The sequence below is a fragment of the Nothoprocta perdicaria genome, unplaced genomic scaffold (assembly GCF_003342845.1).
Source record: "Nothoprocta perdicaria isolate Ctin4 unplaced genomic scaffold, notPer1 scaffold_72, whole genome shotgun sequence".
Taxonomy (NCBI): Eukaryota; Metazoa; Chordata; class Aves; order Tinamiformes; family Tinamidae; genus Nothoprocta; species Nothoprocta perdicaria.
This window is the reverse complement of record NW_020455999.1, coordinates 1,416,228-1,436,752: the sequence shown is the minus strand read 5'-3', so window position 1 is coordinate 1,436,752 and position 20,525 is coordinate 1,416,228. Positions and strand designations below refer to the sequence as shown.

At 51.8% G+C, this 20,525-nt stretch overlaps 1 protein-coding gene across 1 annotated transcript in view; it reads right to left on the bottom strand.

The window, feature by feature from the left end:
• LOC112957413 (tyrosine-protein phosphatase non-receptor type 11-like) overlaps positions 1 to 19,321 on the bottom strand; it is a 31,787-nt gene extending 12,466 nt beyond the window's left edge. Inside the window, exons 1-2 of the mRNA XM_026051055.1 lie at positions 19,283 to 19,321; positions 2,193 to 2,315 (exon numbers count right to left, since the gene is read on the bottom strand). Coding sequence (XP_025906840.1) covers positions 2,193 to 2,315; positions 19,283 to 19,296 — 137 coding nt within the window. The 5' untranslated portion in view covers positions 19,297 to 19,321. The remainder of the gene's footprint in view (positions 1 to 2,192; positions 2,316 to 19,282) is intronic.
• Positions 19,322 to 20,525: the final 1,204 nt, after the last annotated feature.

Below are 20,525 nucleotides of genomic sequence, written 5' to 3'. Positions count from 1 at the left end.
GAGAAAGTCCAGCTAAGAACAGGGAAACCACCCTGGAGCAGAGAGCAGCTCTCAGACAAGATTCTGTTACTCAGAAGCACTTTGTATTGTATCCCATAGACCAAGATAAGATCCATTCCCATAAATCATGACCAAGTTACCAAGCACACAAGGGTCTCTAATAGGTAGTTCTCAACTGTCTTGGCACTTGCGTTCATGCTGTGTCAACAGGCCAAGAACCACTTAGGCCAACTTTCAACACGCCTTTTCCTTTTGTTCAGACTATTTACCCAGACCTGGCCAAACCTGTAAGAAGCTGCTCACTTTCCTCATAAGCGATTCTAAATACTTGGTCTTGAGAAAACATTCTCCGGCAGATCCAGGCATGCACTGAAGACCTGACACATGGGACCAAAACCACCCTGACTGCCAGGATCTGCTCTGGGCATCCAGAACAGCTTCCCCAGCAATCCTACAAGCCCAGGTCCAGGTCACATCCACCTCACTCCACCATCATTACACTTCGGTTGAAGTTGCCAGACCATTTTCCTTCCTGTACCCCTATGGATGCGCTCCACATGCTTGCCGGAGTGCCTAGAAAATGAGATAATTTGGATCTATTGGCTGGTCTTAAGTAGCTAGCATTGACACACCAACATCACACCGAACAAAAGCTCTAAAGCACAGCCCTTGGCAATGGACATTACTCATTCCTCCACCATATAATATCCTCTCCATGCAGGTTGCCTCTTTTTCTTAATAGACACCAAAAAGTCCTGAAGTCCTGTTTTTTTTTTTTTTTTTTTTTTTTTTTTGCTGTGAAGGCAAGGGATAAAAGGGTAGGCAAAAAGAAAGAGAAAAATGGAAAGCTCATGGAAACTTTCTCATAACTTCTACAATATTAGTTTCTAGCTCCTCCTCAGGGACGCATCTGGAGGAGCACCAGCACGCAGGTCACTTGGTGTGTGGTCTCGTAAGCCAAAAATCCATCTCCGGCTTGATTTTCAGCCCACATCCTCTCCGCAATTAAATGGAGCTGCCTTTTCCCTCCCTGGGTTGCAGGCATCCCTGAAGGAGCTTGGATGGGTTTGGGAGGAGGAGGAGGAGGAGGAGGAGGAGGAATGGGCTGTTTTTCCTAAAGAAGGTTTCTCCCAGACACCTCTGTTTGGATGCGTTTTTAAAGGATTTCCTTTTTCCTTCCAAAACCCAGTGGTTCACTTCTTAGCGCTCCTTTGGTGAGAGTCGCTCAAACTTTTCCCTGGACCACAACCAGGCCACTGGGTTGCGGTGGAGTGATTTAATAATGCGATATTAAGATAACATCCATGCCTTAATAGCGGGAGTTGGCTGGAGCTTATGATGAAAACAATATAGTTGTTAAACATCTAGTGCAGCACCAAGGTGCCCCTAGAGTCAGTGCCACAAGGAAGGGAATAAATAACGGCAATAAAAGCAGTGTTTTGGGGACATCCTGGCCAGCAGTAGCTGTTCTACAGCAGCCGTTTCACACATCTCTCCTCACTGTCATCACTCGCTTGAGGCAGCTCGCAGTGACTAAGTCTATTTTCCACTCTAATTAGACGGCGTTTCCTGTCTCCCTCATTAACTCCCAGCCACTTCTGGCTGTGAGATCATGGGTGAGCTCACGGAGTCGCATCCAAGCACACAGGAAAAGAGGGACGAGGATCCCAGGGATGGAGCGAGGCTCAGACGYGGCTGGTGCTGCTCCCACCCCGCCAGGTGGGAACACTTCGTCCCAGCTGTTGTTTGCACAGAGCTTCTCTAAACACGGGGTACGTTAAAGGATGCATCAACTCAGTGGAGTTTCCTAAACAAAGTGAGGGTTGTTTAAAGGAGAAGTGCCTAGAGGAGCTGTTGAGGATGTGTTTTGCTCCAAGGCACCAAACAGGAGGCTCTTTGAAGGAGGTCAAAGCATTGCATGGACCACACAACCTCCTCCCTTTTCATCTTGGGTCTCAGTGGTCAACGCTGCTCTGCCCCTTCSCTCCAGCCACCTTCAGAGAGTTGCACCCTCTGCATCTGCTCCGCTGTATCCACTAAACTGCAACTCTCCTTTCCACCCTTGGTCCCAAAAACCACCAAACACTTTAAAGATGATGCATGAAGCTCAGCACATACATAAATAGAGCAGAGGACGCTGCAAAGTCCAGGACAGCATCGTCCTCCGATCCCCGATGCCYCTGCCTGCTCACCTGACAGAGAGCGTGAAGTCTCCCGGGTTGCTCTTACTGGGCCGAGCCAGAAAGCTGCCATGGACCCCCCTGGTCAGCAGCAGCTTCTCGGCCTCGATTCCACTGATGTTGGGATGAAACCACCTGCAAAGGACAAACGGGACAGGTGAGAGAGCAGCATGGGCCGAGCCCACGGATGCAATCTGCTCCCTGCGAAGCGGCASTGCTCTTAGCATCTGTGCATTATTATGTATTATTCTTATGCATCAGCAGGACGTACTACAAAGGGGAAGAAGAGACAGCTCACCCTACGGGGAAAAGGGTTTAATCACACTGCAGGCCACCTTAATGCAATGYTCATGCTTTAAGTGTCATCAAGCCTTCCACTGACCTCATTTCTGATGCTATCAGCTTTGATCGAGTTCTCTTGGTGGAATCACAAGAGCTGGTGTTTCCACAGGCTTTAATGTGTGCTACGTATGCAATGATTTTACGGCTTCATTTTTCAAGAAACAACTGGAAAATTCCTTTCTCCCCCCAGAAAAGCTCTTTTAAATACCCAAACGCCACCCAGAGCGCTCCAAACAGACAGGCCCTCCGTTYGGGAGATATTCTTCGGTTTTAGCTCACGCTCCAGCACATTTCTGCATGGCATCGCCGCAAGATTTTTCCATGAGCAGCAGCGGGGAGGAAAAGACAAGCCACAACTAATTCTGTTATGATAATAAACGCAGCTTGCTGCGTGCTTTCCGGGCAGCACTGACTAAGAGAAGCTGCTGCACTGGCTCAGAAGTCACCCCCGAGCACAGGACGGTCTCCTGCGTTTCTGCACGGCCAAAGCTCGGCGTTGCCACCCAGACCCGGGCGACTAAAACACAGCTCTTCATTTGCAAGCCTAGATGGAAATATTTAGTAAGTGAGGCGGTTGCACACAGCTGTCTGCTAGATCAAGCTAATTCCCTCTGCTCACGAGGGCTTTGCAAGTTTATCTTGATTGCTGCAGAGAAACACGTAACTCCGCATCTCGCTGCGTGCCTGGGTTAGGAAATGCTCCCGAAGACTAAGTTTGCAAACATCTGCTCACGCACCCTCATTAGGGCTTGTTTGCTCCCGAGATACACACAGAGAAGGTCAAGAAATGCATAAACTCCTCCAGAATTTGGGGTTTCCTCTCTCCCACCGTAAGGCAAACGGTTTTCATTAGAAATCCTTGGGTTTTGGAGGAACAGAGCTGGGCTAGGAAGGGGTCATAGAAACAGATGGTAAACAGGAACTGCAGCATTTCCAARACCTGTATTCCTGACATCCCAAGAGCGACACCCTTTTATAAATCCACCAGATGCAGGGCCAGCACTTAAATGCTCCATCAGACTGCTCCTGCCAGGGGAATGAATGCCTCTAATGGAGCTTAATGAAGCCCAGGGACAAGGCGGAGCTGCCAAAGGCCATGCATAATGTTTGCACCAAGCGCCTAATGGCAATAAAAACGGGCCAATATTGCTAAATAGCATGTAGTGGGGGAAAAACGTATGGAAACATCTGCTGAAACAGCRGGATAAGAGCCCTGCCGGGCACGTACCCATAGGCACAAGCACATCCTGGTCACCTGGAGCAGCTTCCATTGCCCAAGGCACCAGGCATGAGGGAATGCAATAGGGAGGAGGGCCATCCCGCTGAACAGCTCTCCTAAAGGAAGGGTTTGGAAAGGGAACTCGCTTCCACTCAGCAATTCCAGGTCTGAAATGCAGCATCTTCCTCACAGAGACTTTTCTGTCTGCACTAAGTGTTAAAAAGTAAAACAGAAACAAAAAAAAACCCCAGTTTCTGCGCCTCAACCCCTTGCGCAACGCGGATGACACATGAATTGAAACCCATTGCTCCTATTCAGTATATTCTGGCACCAGTCTGGGCTCATCCCTTGCTCCTGTAAACAGAGCATTGAAAAAAAAAAACAGCAAAAGCAGCTAAAATGGGATTCTAAGCTCTTTCCTTTCTGCCACATCCTCGTAATTCAGTGTACACAGGGGACTTGCCCTGCTGAAGAGCTCTCTGCTGCTTCATCCCATCAGTCACAATGGCCACTACATATTTTTTTCAATATAGCCTTTATCAATATAATATAATATCAATATAATATAACTAATAATAATAAAAAATAATAAATAATATCCATATAACTTATTTCCTGCTGGGGGTAAGCCATGTGCACAAAGCACCTTTGGGGCCGTTTCTCGCTATAGGTTTATTATAGGCTAACACTCAAAAGCAGCCCACGCCAGAGCAGAGGAGACGAAAGCAGCAGCCCACGCAGCCCTCGCGAAGGGAGGATGCTGAAACCTGCCCAGAGTCACAGAGAGCCCCCGCTGCACCGCAGGGACCCGCGCCACCCATGAGCCCAAGGCTTCGGTTCGGACTTTGGGACCCAGGGATTCTCTGCAAGGAATTCTGCAATACTCCAAGCGGAAAGCATAGGAAAAAGGGAGCCGATTGCCAGGAAATAAATAAATAAAWATATAGTATCATGCCACTTTTTCAATGACACTAAGCAACAAGGGTTACCGTGCAGGAGGTCATTTAGGCAACTGTTCAGTTGTTGGTGCTTTTTGCAGAACTGAGTCACCCCCCCCAAAGAATTGCTTTAAATAAATAGAAGTGGGGAACTAACAACTTTTCGTCTCTGCTTCTACAAGCAAACATACACCATTTGTTTCGGACAATACTGCTTTTGTGCAGAGAAATGAATTTTGTCTCCATGGCCAAACAAAAAAGAAATTAAAATTGAAAAAGAAGAAACACAAAAACACCCAAAAAGAAACTGAGAACCTTCAAGTGCCACTSAGACCTATGCAAAGGAATGCATTAAAATAGACATAGAAAATAAGGGCTGCATGCAAGGCTAGCAGAACAGGGCAGCTTGGGCCCCGCACGGAGCGGAAAGGAGGGAGCTGCCGCTGGGATGGGGACGAGCACGGCGGGCCGGGGCTCCGATTGCACATGGCTCTGACTAATGCGGCACCATGCACACCTTCAAAAGCAGAAAGGAAGGTCTGATAACCACAAGAATGCCCGAAAGCGCTTTCTGAGAAGCCTGGAATGACTAAGGGGCTGTGGAAGTGACAACCAGGGCCATGCTCTTCACCCAGTGCCACTCACCTCGCGGGCAACTCCACAGCGCATGGGCTCTGCTTTTGCACCAGCCCTGCAGCTCTTCTGCTCCCCATCGTCACCTCCACCCGGAGCCCTCGCGGAATGAATTCCCACCACGAGGAACGCCTAGAAAGGGTCCTGTTTTAGTGCAAGCAGATGGTGCTACAGGTTGGACACGGGTAGATCGGTTTCTCCCGTTGGGGTTTGTTCACACAAAGCTAAGGCAGATGCCAGCACCAGAGCTTGCCCCACTGATGCCCTGCAAGAAGTGCCAGTTGGTGCAATGGCACAAACCCCTCCTCGTCCCGTGGCCACCGAGATGAGAAATGGGAGAAACACAGCTCCCAAATCCCGGGAAATCGGACACAAGGAAGTCTGGTTGCAGAGGAGTCCCTCCAGCAGCAGTGACATCCCAGGCAAAGCTCCGAAAAGGAAGCCTCCCCTCCAAGTTAAAAGTTATTGGATAATTTGTCTTATTAAAAGAGCTGTCCCTTCCATACAGTGTTACTCACTTCCTCCCTAAAATAATCAGGAAATAACGAGCAGGAAATAGTTCTTTTATTTTTTTTTTCTCCTGATGAAATTCATCTTTGTGCCCTCATCTTAGGATAAAGCTTAAGAGATATCTGGACAACACTGCTACACCCTCAGAAATCTATAAAATACGGCATTTTTAAAAGGTTAGTTGTGACTGTTGAAATACTATTCACATGGAGAGCCATGGTCAGCAGCAGAGACTTGAAAATAATTGCCAGAGCTCTTTGGAGGAGCAAAATGCTCCTTCACTGTATAGCAGGGCTACTTCGAGATGCTTTCAAAAYGAATTAGGAGCGTTCCCATCTTCACGGAGAGCTGTTCAGGCCAGGCACGCCTGCACAGAAAGCGTTTCTCAGCCCTGCCGGAGCTGCTTTGCTGCCTCCAAGCTGGCTCAATCCAAAGCTCATCACCCGACTCATTACAGCAAGCACAACCTCAAGGGAATGCGTTAACTAAATACACCCTGCAATTCTATTCAGTTCCAGATACAGGTGAATATTTTCTTTCTCCTACAGCAATCAGCATCACGGCAGCTAACTGTGCCGGTGCAAAACATCCCAAATCCCCGCCAGACTTCTGCAAACAGCTTTAAAACAAAACAAATAGAAATCTCATTATGTTTCTAAGCCAGCATATCCATTTCCATAGCAGGCATGCAAGCCTGCATTGAACCCTCTGGGATTCAAGGCACTTCTGTAGTAATCTATTTGTTTCCTTTCCCGTATATTTTACTGAGCACTTTCCTAATGCATCTCACTCAGGTGCGAGTGGTTAATTCCATTTTCCAAGGTACCTGCTCAATTTTCACCGAATTCAAAAAAAACCAACTCATTTCAGAGAAGGGGCAGGTCCTGTTAGGTCTTTCACCCCTGATCCTGCACGGCATCAACAACACCTTAAAAAAGCTCATTAACCATCATCTCTCACATTCAGAGTGGTGGGGACTTGGTTCATTGCTATCTCTTTAGTAAGAGAGCTTAGCCCCAAGGCAAGGACAGTGTTTTCTTACCGCAGCCTCGGGACTGGATGTGCCCATCATGAGAATGTCCTCAACCCACTTGGCTTCTGCCACTGACGTTTGGGTAAAGTGGGCATGAAACGCCCTGGTCTGCAGCAATGGAAACCTCAACCTACATCTAGGAGCTAATGACCTCCACGGAAGGCAGAAAAGCTTTAGCACAAATATATATACATGTCTGTACCAGACCAGCCTGGAAGGTGGTATATAGCTTGAAAGAACTGAAGAAGATTCAGAAATTGCTGAGATATTGAGTGCCAATAACAAAGATCCTTGAGCTCCACCGCAGCTCTGTCCACTTGGGCTCCATCTCCCGTCGCCTCCTCGGCAGAAGGGRCTCTGCTCCCCACAGAGCACGAGCAATGGGAAAGCAAAGGCGGCGCGGGCAAGTTCACTTCTCTAAAAAGGCCATGAGCTAAGATGCAAAGCAGCAAGATCCAATCACGTGTTCACCTATTCTCTCTCGGGGGAAACCCAAGACTATTAATCAGGTCATCAGCTCAAAAATAGCAACCTTCAGAAAAAAGAAAAGTCAGAAGACGCTTAAGAAACTGTAAACGCAGACCTTCCCTTTGAGGGAATATTGTATTTACGGAGAGCTCAACATGATTTTCACTCTTACGTTAAGAGACTGCTGAACTTTGCAGACAAAAGGTCACATTCTTATACTTCTTCACAGACACCCATATGACGGTTTTGTTATGGGGAAAATAAGAGATGAAAGAAAGTCATAATCATGTTCTTCCTTCTGACCCAAGCAAGCACTTGGAGCAAGCACTCCGATCCAAAGCACCATCCTTGCATGGCCAGCACATGCCAACYCCAGTCCCATAGCCACGTACACGGACATCTGCAGGACGTGGAAGAGCCAAGATGATTCCCTGCAGTTCAGCAGATGCTTTTGGCACAAAAGCCACCCCGTTTCTGACRCTCGTTTAGTCACATGCCTGGTTCATTTTCATGCTGTCTGCATCTTTCCACTCTGGTTTTAGAGGCACTGCAGCTTCGGGCGAGATGGAAAAAGATCAGCATGTGTGAAGGTGAGGACATCGCAAGAGAGGCGCTCCTTTAAACAGACACCAGGGACATTCCCCACTTTCAAGCCAAGCTAGACAATACCCAAAGGCAGAAGCTCAAAAGAGCCTGGCCAGACTGTCCTCCCAGCCTGCTCTCACTAAACTAGAGCTGTCCCTATCATGGGGACTTCCTCACAGCCCATCCCACCCTGCAGATATGGGAAACCTCTTTCACCATCATGTCTTGTTCTCCCCTGATAAAAAGCCTTACAGTGACAAGAAAAGGAAGCCACTTGCCAATCTAAGACCCACTTCTGGAGACAAAAAGCAACAGTTTGCTCCACAGGAGCAGAACGGACAGTTATGGCACTGGAGCATGAACGTGCAACGTGGTCTTCAAACGCAGCAAAGACCGAGTTGCATTCTAGATTTGCGTGGGCATATGAAGGATGTGAAAGAGACTGGCATCTGTGTGCTGCATTGGTGTCCCCTCCTTGCTTTGCATCGCAGAGCAGCTGCTGCACCTGCTATTTCATCCTCCTTCAAGGGTGAAGGAATTTCATGCTTCACAACCAGGACTCCATACCATGCACAGGAACTTAGCGGGAGTGATGCCCAGGTCATTTTGAAAGTCCACCATCATCCAAAGCATTGCAAGCACTTGGTCTAGCAACTCTGGTCCTCACAGCAGCAGCTTGGAAAGACCCGAGCACAGCTACTGCCTATGTTCCCCCCTTGCTGAATTGTTCTCTCTCCTTCAAGGGCCTCTCCCCACTAATTAATGTGTGTTATTGACAGGTCCATGTTTCCCAAAAACACAGCAGAGTCCTCCTAGCACAGGTTTTCAGCCACCAAAAGCACCAGGGAAACCTCTTTGTAGAAAACGAGCTCTGCGTGTGCTTCAGAGATGCGAGTTTCAGCCCTCACTCTCGTATCTCAGTTTCCCTTATTTGTATTTTGAAGCAGATGATATTTAGGATTTTATGAGCTTTTCCCCTTGCCCCGTTTAGGCGGATCTCTCCAGCTGCACCTCAAGCCGGGCACCAGGAAGCAACGTGGCAAGTAACCCATAGAGATTTGGCCTCAAAATTGAGACTAGGAGAAAAAAAGCTCTTTATTCCCCCCTTGCAGCGTTAGTCACAGTGGAAAGCCCTGCCACCGTATTTCGATGTGGCATTAATCACAGTCCCCTTGCTTCCCCAGACAGGCCATGGTAATTCATAACCTGTCTACAACCAAGCCTTGAAGCATCCTGGGGCACAGCAGACCTGGCAAGTTATCCGTCATACCAACGTGTAAGTCCGTCCGTGAAGTTTCCTCCTCTTCATCGCTGCAATCAGACATTATTTCCTCTGATAACCACATTTGATTTAAACAAATGGCCAACTCTGAAGCCAACCAAGCACACAAATATAGCCCTTCCCTACCCTGYGAGCATGTGCCAGGCTGGCAGGACTGTCGTGGCATTTGGGAATGGGGGGCGTTTTGCAGATTTTAAATTAAATTCTATGATGAGCATCAAAAGGTCTGAGGCAGAGACTGCTGAGCAAGCCATCTGCCTGCGTGTCCTCAGAGGATGGTCCTTGATAAGAGATAAAACCTACAACCACCACCATCTGACTCTGAACCATTTGYACCAGCAAAGGGTTTGGCTCTCAGCATGTCCCTAAGATTAAAACTAGGGAAATTTGGGTCCAAAACAGCTGGGGAGAGGGGACCTTTGAGCAGCATCTCTCCTGATCATCTGCAGAGAGCCACCAATGGGACACGGAGGAGAGACCATAAGACAGAAAGAGGCACCAGCTCCAAAGCCATGTGCCTTCTTCCCATTGGAAGCAGAGGACTTCAGGCTCTGGGCACCTTTACACCCCTTTCCTTGGCCTTTTCACAGCAGAAGTCTTCTCCAAAGGGACGGCAGTGTGTAGCACATGAGCAACTAYTAACACCTGCTCCCCAAGTGATGTGCCCATTAAACACCCAATAGGGGTTTTCAGGAGAAAAACCTGTTCCTCCCCAACATCCAGCTGCTCCCAGTCACCTCCGATCTTGCTGTGGGTTAGCAGCCCAATCCCAGTTGGCAGAGGCTTGAGGAGAGGTCTTGCTGATGCAAACCCTGCCCGTGCCACTCAATACCCCTCGATGAGTTTGCTCTGAAGGTTTTCATGCCCCGTGCGAGGCCGTGCTGGAGCCCACCTCCAACTTGCACCGGAGACCGCTTTGCAATGGGCAAAGTGGGAGTTGCCAGTTTAGCAGATAGGCTTAGGGCATCACAGGCTGCCAAGGAGGAGAGGAAGCACAAAACAAGACCGAAACTGCTTGGAAAAAAAAAAAAAATTACAGATTTTGCCTGCGCATTCACAGTTTCTGCAGAACGGGAGAGGCAGATCGAGTTTTGTCTGGTCCACAAGCATTTCAACACCCAATTAGACACATCTGTACTAGCAGGCAACTAACTTAACTGTTGAGATGTTTCCAATTTGCCCAGGGGATTTACACCCTTCTCCTCTCARTTAAAAGAGGTGTAACTAAAGTCTTCCAAGCTTCTCTGAGCGTATCAGCCCCAAAGATGAATGAAGGGAAAGGATCCAAACAGGTTATTTTCAGCTATGGTTCTCAAAATTTCTGATTTATTTTCCAAATCAAATTTAAATTTGAATTAGCGTTTTTTTTTTTTTTTTCTGCTTAAAAAACATTCCGCTGTCAGGAACACAAAACCACCACCTCAAACACTAAGCTACACTTCAACCTCAGAGACAGCATTATCTCCCAGCCCCAAAAGGCCTAAAACAGGGTGTAATCTCTCTTAAGGTCCCCCAATGAGGCAGGTTTAGTGGCCTGCACATTACAGATGTTTCTGTTCTCGCACAGCAAGCTATAATTAAATTGCAGACCCACCTGCCAGGCAGTTGGGGCATTAAAAATGCATTGCCAGCCAGTTCTGAAAGGGGCCCAGCCGTTGCCCGCGCGGGTGGGCTGCCCCCGAGCAGCACTGGACCCGCTCAGGCGCCTTGCTGGGAAGCAGAACGTCCCCCGGGAACGGGGCAAGGGACCAGGGACGTCGCCAACACGGGAGCAAACAGCAGGGAGATGAAGACCTCGGGATGCTGAGTGCATAACGCATTGCATGCAGCACGTTTTAGGAGTGTCTATACAATTCTGTTAGAAATTATATCCCTTTGGAATTACAGTGCTGCAATAGAGGCAAGCTGGGCTATCAGCGCATAAAAACATGCTCAGCTAGAGCTCCAGCGAAGCAAATGAAGAGGAACACGAGTAACTACGAGCACAGCATCGATGCCAAAGCGGCACCACGCTACGGATCAGGTGCATCCCATCCAGACACGCTGCTCACAGCAGGAATCGCCTCTCCCAGGCTGCGGTCAGCACCAAAGCCTCTTCAGCAGTCGCGTTAATAGCGATTAGAGTAATTGCATTAACGCGAGGCTCATCATGCTCTTCCCCAGTGCTAAAGCCAGCGCGAGCGGAAAGTCGCCCACACACTGCAGAGACGTAGGAAGGGCACTTTCCACTGGAGAACTTGACACTTCTGGAAAGAATTTGCTCCTCGATGTCTAACGACTATTTGTAACCCGCACCTTTAGGTGCTCTCTGACTGCTCACACCTTCCTATRGAGCAAGTGGAGTCTTTATACGAGGTCTAAGCTGAGCAAACGCTGTCGATGTCTTCTCTTCTTCGCTTGGTCCCGCTCGGAAATATCCTTTTGGGTAAAAAACAGCAGGCAAGCACACACAGAACAGACACCCTACCTCACCATAACCGGGCAGTCCGTTAATCCACGGAAACCACAGGGCAGCCCAGCAGGCGCCAAGGCTCGGCGGGCACGGCAGGGCTCGGGCTAGGGCGCGCGAGGCAGCTGGCTGCCCGAGAAGACGGCTCCAGCCTCCGGCATCCTCCGGGAGCGCCCGGCCACGGCGGCGCAGCCTGYGCAGCGTCGAGCGGAGAGGGGACGGCGAGCGTTATATAGCGAGAGACACGGCCCCGCTTCTCGTGGAGGGCCGCGGGGGTGGAGAGAAGGGAAGGAAGTCACGGCGTTGGCTTCTCGGCGCGACGGCCGGCACGAGCGCGCGCGGCGGGCCGGGGAGGGCGACCGCCAGCGCCCGCGGCGCGTCACCACATCCCCCAGCTCAGGGGCAGGCGAGGAAAAGGCTGAGCGGGGAACGGCTTTAGAAGAAAGGCTTTGGGGCCAAGGATGCACCCTGGGGGTGCTCTATCCGAGCGGAATTTCTTACTCGGCCTGCACGCAGGATGGAGATTCCTGCTGCAGCCCTTGCAGGGGCCGGGTGTTGCCTTGCTCTGTGGTTATCAGATACAGGGGCTGCTCCACCAGCAGCTCCCACCCACTCTGCTTCACAAGGACCCTCTCAAGGTGCTCAGGTGCCCTGAGACACCTTGGCAGCCCTGCTTGCTTTTTAGGGTTTCTAATTTAGCTCTAGAAAGCACTCCCTTCATTAGAGGGCAGAGCAAGTCCGAATGAAAAGCGAGGTCCATGACCTTTCCTTTGTGCACTTCTTTCAGGAAGATATTGCTTTAATGCGGAGAACGGAGCACCAGGTATCCCCAGGGCCAGCTATGTGTCAGGGAGCAGCATCTTCTCCCAAGCTTCCCGGGCTAAACCCCCCTGCACAGGCAACAGGAGCACCCAGAGCACGGGAGCGCAAGGAACCCCGCTTGGAGGCAGTGTCCCTGTTTAGCCATGGGGAGGAATAGGCTCTTCCAGAGGACAACACAGAACAGAACCTGTTTCTCTCCCCACACTACATAGGGGAATTCTTTTGAGCCACTCAATATAGATGCCTAAATTTAGATAGTCCAGGTATCCCAATACACGCAGGTGCTAGGTTTAAATTAGAGAGATAGCAAGGTTTGCAGGAAGAGATAACTTTATATATGTATTTGTATTTATATGGATATAATTATATATATATATGATATAAATATACATATATCTGATATATGTATATATGATCTAACACATATTTTTATATATAAGTGTACGTCAGATCAGATGATACAGCTGGTAAAAAAGCAGACAATTGGTGCTCCTCATTCCTCAGGAAGCTGTGGAGGACAACTCCACTCTTCCAAAGAGGTCTGGAATAGTTCTGCCACCTATGGCCACCTCCTGGCTCGGGGAGCCAAGGAGAGGGACCATTCCCAGTCCTAGCAGAGCAGTCCCAGCCAGTGGCACTTTGGATCCAGAGCTGCTAAGAGCAAATCCTGGTTGTTCCAGCCTTGCATGTGGACAACTAAATACCCCTCTCCTCTCCGGCTCTTTCCTATACCTGCTTTCCAAGCCGGAGAAAGGAGACCTCTGCCCGCGGGCGGGCAAGCAATTAAATATACATCAATCAGAGTATTAAATAGCTGGGAACGTGGCTGCAATCCCGAGTATTCAGCCCATTATCCCGCAGCCACTTAGCACAATTAGGGTCGCTCTGTGGTCAGCACTTCAGTGCCAGGGAGCAGCTGAGGCTGCCCTGGACCTGGGGCTGCACCGAGACGGTCCCGCTGGTCCTGCAGGGAAGGACTAGGGAGACAGCCCAGAGCTGGACAAGCTTTTAGGGTCTGACCTTCTCACGTGGCTTGTAGGAACGGAGCTGGGCTTCTCCTGCAGGACACGGGAGAGCAAGGGGCTCTTAGGCTCTGGGAGGATGTTAATGCCACGTCAGCAGGGAAAAGCCTGCCCAGGGAGACGAGCGGAGGAGCGCAGGGGTGTAATTTCTGCTAATGGGCAAGTTGCTAATGGCCCTCTAGCATTTGCTCCCCAGATGTCCAATGCGGATGGAGCAGCCCTTAGGATAACGCTTCCTTCGTGTGCCTTGGGGACATGGATTTGCTGAGGATGAAACRTCTTCTCCCAGAAGATACAATGGGGGGACAATGCCACTGTCCCAGCCAGCAGCCATCCTACACAGCAGTCACCAAAGGCCCCAAGAAGCGAGCAATGTCCCTGCTATATCCCTTGACACAGAGGGGTCTCCTCGCCAAAACCCCTGCCAGAAGCCTCCTGCCRTGAGCCAAAGACACGCAGCAACCGAGGCAAGAGCCTCTGGGGGTAAAAACTTAGAAATAGAGAAAAAATAGACAAGAAACAGGTGGATAGAGCCACCGCGGGAGCCCAAGCCCCAGCACAGGAGGCGCAAGCAGCCCTGGCTGATGCTGCAGCCCCCGTTGCTGATCATTTGGGGAACGGTTCCTGCCAYGACGTGCTGGTTTCCAGCCTGTACAAACACCCTGCACTACCATTTGGCCTGGGGTTGCTTCCACGGACTGCCTTTGAAGACAAACACGGGGAATTCAGGTCTACTCGCACTTGCTCGGGTCTGAAGACTGTTCATGCGCTCGCCTTTCAAATCTTTCCAGTGTAAGAGCGCTTAGCAAGAGCACAGAGAAAAGAAGAGGGGGTCCACATGTTTCTCCATTGTGTCTCACCCAAAAAGGCAAGGCCTTTGCTCCATCTGCTGGCTAGAAAACTTCTAAAGGTCTTGTAGAGCAGGAGCACAYGGCTCCCGTGCATGGCCGGGCTAAAGGCAGCTCTGATAAGGGCCATTTCTGATAAGGGCTGCAAGGAGAGGTCTCTTTGGAAGTGTAGAGACCTTGAAGTCCCTCAAGGGACTAAAGGGAAGAGCAGGGTGAGGCCAAAGGCACCGCAAGCTGCAGTGACAGGCAGAAGGAATCACTTGGTTCCCATCGCTCCTGTTGGGTGAGGCGAGCAGGAAGATGCTTTTCCAAGCACAGCCCCTCAGGACGGGGCTAGCGAGAGATCTATCTGTCACACAAAGACAAATAAAACCTCTCATTTGCTAGGATGATGCCACGGGAAGAAAACCCCGCTCTGTTCCCCTGGGAGCACAGGAGACCCAAAGCAGCTCCAAGGCAAGAGCCGAGGAGCCCAGAAGTCCCCACTATCAAGCAGAGGCCAGAGGGACCAGCTGGGTGACCTTATGTGAGAAACCAGCAGCTCCTGCTCCGTGGTCCCCAGGACCAGCCGAGGAGAGGACATCCCTGCGACCCCAACACAGGCCACTTGCTGCTGCAATCCGCCCGAGCCCACGTCACGTGTGCTCCTGCCGGGCCCAGAAATCCGCACCTTTCAGGATTATATAACCCGACAGGCTAATTAAAAACGAGGCGGCTTATTTTGGACCTGGGCAGGGTGACAGGACAAAAATACAGCCCGTGGCAGGCCCATGTCCCCTTTGAAGGATCGCCAGGGCTATTTTTTACCTAGATACATCATGAGGAATTGCAGAGAAAAAAAAATACATATATATGCCACAGCTATATTTAGAATTTAATCAGTGGCAGAGCTTGTAACACTTCTTCGAGAGGAGACGGATGGAAATGTTTCAGGAGAGCATGGCGGGGAGGAGGAAGGAGGGGGGAAAAAAAGAAAACCAAGGACAAAAATAGCCCTGGAAACAACCTTACATGGAAGGGATGCTGCTCTAGGGCGTGAGGGGGAATTTTGGTTGTTTTGAAATGTATTTAGTTTGCGACGCACGCCGCGCGAGTCAAGCACCTCGCGCCACGGGCAGCGCCTCCATCGGGCATCCYGCTCTCCTGCCCAGTTCATTCCCAGTTCCCTGTCCCGCGCAGCTGCTCCAAGGCGGGATGACAGACCGCGAGCACCCTTGGCCAGGGCGAAGGCCTTGGGAGACCAAGCAAGTAATATCCCGGTTATCTGGGGTGGGACACAGCCCACGGATGGCCTTAACACCAATTCAGCACAAAAACTCGTGACGTTTCTCATTACTTCTTCTCGCACCAACACGAGCAGCTCTCCCCTCGTTTTTTTCCCTCGGAATCACTCCATTTTCTGCAAAACGYTTTGAAATGTCAGTAGAGCACAGCACGATCCGCTCCTCACGCCTGCTTCTCAAYCATTATTTTTCAAAGGCAGATCCTTTATCGCTGTTTTCTTAACCCAGCCACAGTCTGTTCACCCCCTCTTGGTGGCCACAGCACCCTCGTTGCCTCCCTTGCTAGAAGGGAGCAGCTTTTCCCTCCCCAGCTGCTCTGGTGTGGGCTATCGCCAGCCCGCAGTTTATTTAAGCAGGGCATTTATTTAAGAGAAGGTTGGACTAGATGATCTCCAGAGGTCCCTTCCAACCTTGATTCTGTGATTCCCACGGGAGATTAGCGGCAGCTCGGCAGAGCCGTGACACAGCCCAGATCTACTAGACACAACAACCGCCGGTTGACAACGGGAGTCATTTCCAGACGTTATCGTAAGGCCACGGCGTGCTCTTCCTCGGCGGGAGAGGGAAAGGAGGCGGCAGCGGGACCACAGCAATGGGCCCCACGTCCATGGGATCCCCACGGGACATCCCTGACGCCTGCAGAAGGAGCAGCAGCAGCTCGGGAGGAGCAGGAGGAGAAGCTGGTGCCCATCTCACCCGTGCATCCCTCCAGCGCTTTGGAGAAGGCCAGGGATGCAGGCAGCGCCGGAGCCGCTTGCAGAGAAAGCCCAGGCAGGAAGCGCCCGGTTCCTGATTCCCACTTCGGTTTAATACGAAGAATTTCCTTCTTCCCTTYGGGCTGGCGCAGGAAGCCTGCAAACAGGCCGGCCTCCTAATCTGCTTCGGCCTCATCCTACACCCGTTTCCTGGAATGCACAGCGGGCCGGCGGGAGCCGCTTTCCATCCCTCCTCCAAAGGCTGCGGGGCAGCTTTGCTCGGGACCCTGCCTTTAATCCCGGCGTCAAAAAAAGGAACCAAATAAGCCAATTCCTACCRCAGGAAAAGTGCTTCTGGACACAGGGATCTGCAACCTGCCTGGCAGGCCTGTAAAGACCCTGGCTAGCGGCTTATAATAGAAATGTAATTTGAATTACCACTTAGGTTTTCATTCTTATTTACCACAGTAAAGTCTAGTGGAAAAACAAAAGAAAATCACGCCCGCTACGTGTGCAAATACAGCGTTTCCCGTCCGTCCATGCACGCCTGCAAGATCCCCCACACAAAAACCTTGAGCTCCGTATCTCTGYGTTTCAAGAGAGCTCTCCTGTGCACAAAGACCTTCATACACAGAAAAACAAGAGATAGGGGAAAAAAATAGTGAAAATCTGAGCAGCAAAAGCCAGGGAGCAAAAGGTCCCGGCTGCGTGGCTAGGAAGCACTTTTGCACTTTTTTGGGGTTGTTTTTCCCCCCCGGCAAGGCCTGAATGCTGCTCAGGTGGTCAGGGTTGGCACCGCATCTCCCGGCTCTGCAGCCGGTGCCAGGAGCTGCAGGTAGCTCGAGCCCTGCCAGGGAGCCGCTCTCACCGCCGGGTAAAGCGGCAGCAGACGCAGCACGGCAGGCGAGCAGCAAGCTCACTTTTACAAAGGGATCCTCTGAATGCCCGGCAAAGGCTGCCCAAGACACGCACTGCAGCGCTGGCCTCTGCATGCCATTCAATAGCCTGTTTTTGTTGAGTCYGTTAAAGAAATTGAAGCGTTTCACTAAAAATACCAGCCCCTCTCTGGGTCGGGGCTGCAGGGAGCATCTCCTGGAGCACAGGGAGCAGCCGGGAGGATTTTGTGCAATCGCTGTGGGCTAAAACAGGCTCCACAGCACAAACTGCCGTGGCCTTGGAGCCGAGGGGGAKGCTCCTACGGATGCGGGTGGGAAAGGAGAATAACGGGAGTTGCTGGAGGCAGCAGGGCTCGGGCAGCAGCACGGGGAGCGGTGACGACACGCGGCTCCGTAGTGTGTCACCCAACAGCACAAATTGAGCACAAATTGAGYGAGACCCCGCTGGCCTCTGCGGGACGGGGCTGCCCAGCTCTGCCCCACGCTGGGGGCAATCCAGAGGGTCACRTTTGTGCCTGTGTCCAGGCTTCTCCGTCCTCCCAGCCCTGCTGTTCCGGGAAACTCATCTGTAAAGAATAATCCCGTCCTAAGGACAAGGGGAACGCTCCTGGCAGCCATCTGCCAAATGCTCCCGAAATGCCTTTCCAGGAGGGAAATCGGTTTTTTAGGGGCCTGCAAGGGCATCCCTGTCACAGCGAGACCTCTAATCGCATCCATGAGCGTCTCAGAGGGCATCAGCTGTTAAGGGACATCTGCCTCTCCAAGCAGCTCCCAAATGCAACTCGAGTTTCACAGCCCAGTAGGAGGGACGGGAAAGGAAGGAGAAGCCCCCGACCCCAATGCAATGGGACGCACTCGCTACGGCCTGTYGCCCACCCTACCTGCTCCTGAGGCCGTTCCCTTGGTTCGGACCCCTGTATCGCCTTGGTTGGAGCTACCAAAAAGCCGCTTCTCGGCACCCCAGGCCAACCACTCCCCGGCTGCAGCAGCTCCACACCAGCGGCGTTTGGGAGCCAGCCCGCTAGCCGATTAACGCTGAAGTGCTCTCAATCCCAAGGGCTCCCGTGGGAGCAAGGCGGTGGGTGCGATGCCGAGCCCCTGCGTGGGATCGGCTGCCTTGGCTTCGGCCGGGCCTTGACACGGACCAGGTTTTCCAGGATTCTCACAAGGGCTGAGCTGGCAGCAGCATCCCGGCCGTTTTGCTGTCCCTAGCATCCTGTTGCCCTAAGATACTGCCCTATAAGATGGGGTTAGGCAGGTACAGGCTGCATGGAKGAATCCCGAGTAGTCTGCGGGCACAACCAGAGCTGGGGATGGAATCCAGGGGCTCTAAATTCCAGCCCATTCCTTTAAATTCCAGCACCTGCCAGCAACCATGTCTTCTTGCTTTCCGCAGCACCACCTGGGTGAATGCTGTTCCTTCCTAAACTTCTCCTGCATACATTTAATCAAAGAATAGATATTGAGCTGTGGTGTGTGGGTATTTGCAGGAGAGACAGCCAGGTTGGATGATAGAACCTTTTCATTATTCCATACAAAACAAAAAAGAGACATTCCACCCCCACAATACAAAGTACTCAAGCCCCCAAGTCCTGCTGTTGCAGGAACACACATGAGGAGCCTCTGGAGTTACCTCTGGAGTTACATTCAAACAGGGACCATGGAAGCGCTGACCTACCCACACGTGATGCTGCACTAGTACTGAACAGCCTCTATCCTRTAACTGTTGATTCTGAGTTTAAAGTGACCCCGAACTGTTCCCCAGCATCGCTCTCCAAGACACGCTTAGCTTCTAACGGCCACCAAAGCTTTTCCCGAGTCACCCGAAGGCCGACATTGAGAACGGGCCAACGAGTCCTGCCTCCAAACRAGCCACCTGCGCAGGAGCCCCGGCACTCTGAGCATCAGAAAAGGCGAATCCTTCAAAATTTCCCCAATTCGAAGCTGCAGCAGAGGAGCAACCAAGAGGGAAAGATGCCCCCGAGCCTCTTGCTGCCACCAGGGAAAAGGGACCGAGGCTGAAAACGGCGGCAGGGAGGGGCGCACCCAAATGCGATAGTGTAAGCTCGGCGCTCACCTGCGGGAGGTCATGGCCAGGCCGGAGCCGAACCGAACCGAACCGGAACCGGACGGGACCGAGCGCCGAACCGGAGAGAAACGACCGCGGCGCCGGGAGCGCAGCCGGGAGCGGCACCGCACCGCCCGGCCACGCCCCCTTCCCTCCGGCCACGCCCCCTCCGCCCAAGACCACGCCCCTCGGTCGCAGTCCACGCCTCTTGACACGCCCCCTGTCCCTCGGCCACGCCCCCTCGCAGCTGGGCGCCGCGGCCACGTGCCCGCCGGGGAAAACCCTCCCTGTGACGTCATGGGAATCCCCGCCCTCGGCCACGCCCCCACGGCCGTCCCGCGCTCGGCTGCGTCCACGGGCTGCATCCGGCCGCTCGCTCTGCTCGGGAAGAACGAGGGGACCGCGAGCTGGGCCTCTGCGTCACACCAAGCAGCACGAAACGGTCAAATATCAGCACAATGGCCCCAAATCAGTGCAATTAGCTAATTAGCTAATGCCCTGCAGTGAGAGGCGGCCGGTTTGGGTGTGCACAGCCATATAGCACAAGCACCAGTCCGCCTTGGTGGAGTGAGTCCCCAGCTGGCAGCCCCATTGCACGATTTTGTGACGGCGCGGAGATTTCACACCAGAAGTGGGTTTCAGGCTGGGTGCAGGGCCTGGCTGCTGCAGAAGGCCTGGATCTTGCTGCTGGATTCACAAGGCTCTGGCCACAGCGATGGTCACGCTGCTCAGAGAGCCAAGAAGGTCTCCAGAAAACATGTTGTGCTCCCTGAGCCTGGCAAGTCCCATCCCTATTTGCCGTTATCCCCAAGTGCTCCCAGCCAGGGGCTGCTTTGGGACCAATAAGGGCATCTCCAGAGTGGATTCCCGCTSTCATCCCAACACCTAAGGTGAGAAGGAGAAGTTGACATCAAAATCTTGCACAGGGTGAGCTGGGGTCAGGTGTGCTACCTGCTTTATCTGACACGTGAATTTGGAAGTCTTTGGCAGCCTCATATCAAATATAACGCTGCTTCACATTAAAAAGCAAACAAACAGCCCTCTCCCCAGAACCCAACCCAGAGAAATGCTCTGAATCTGGCACCTTTCATGAACGCTGGGTGAGGAAACAAAGCCAGCTGTCCAAGAGCGAGAGCAGAGCCAGGACACAGCCAGCGAGCACCCTCCCCGGCCCGGCACTGCCTCCACACAGGGGCAAAAATAGCACTTTTATAACTATAATAAGACTCAGCGAATTCCACGTCTATTTGGG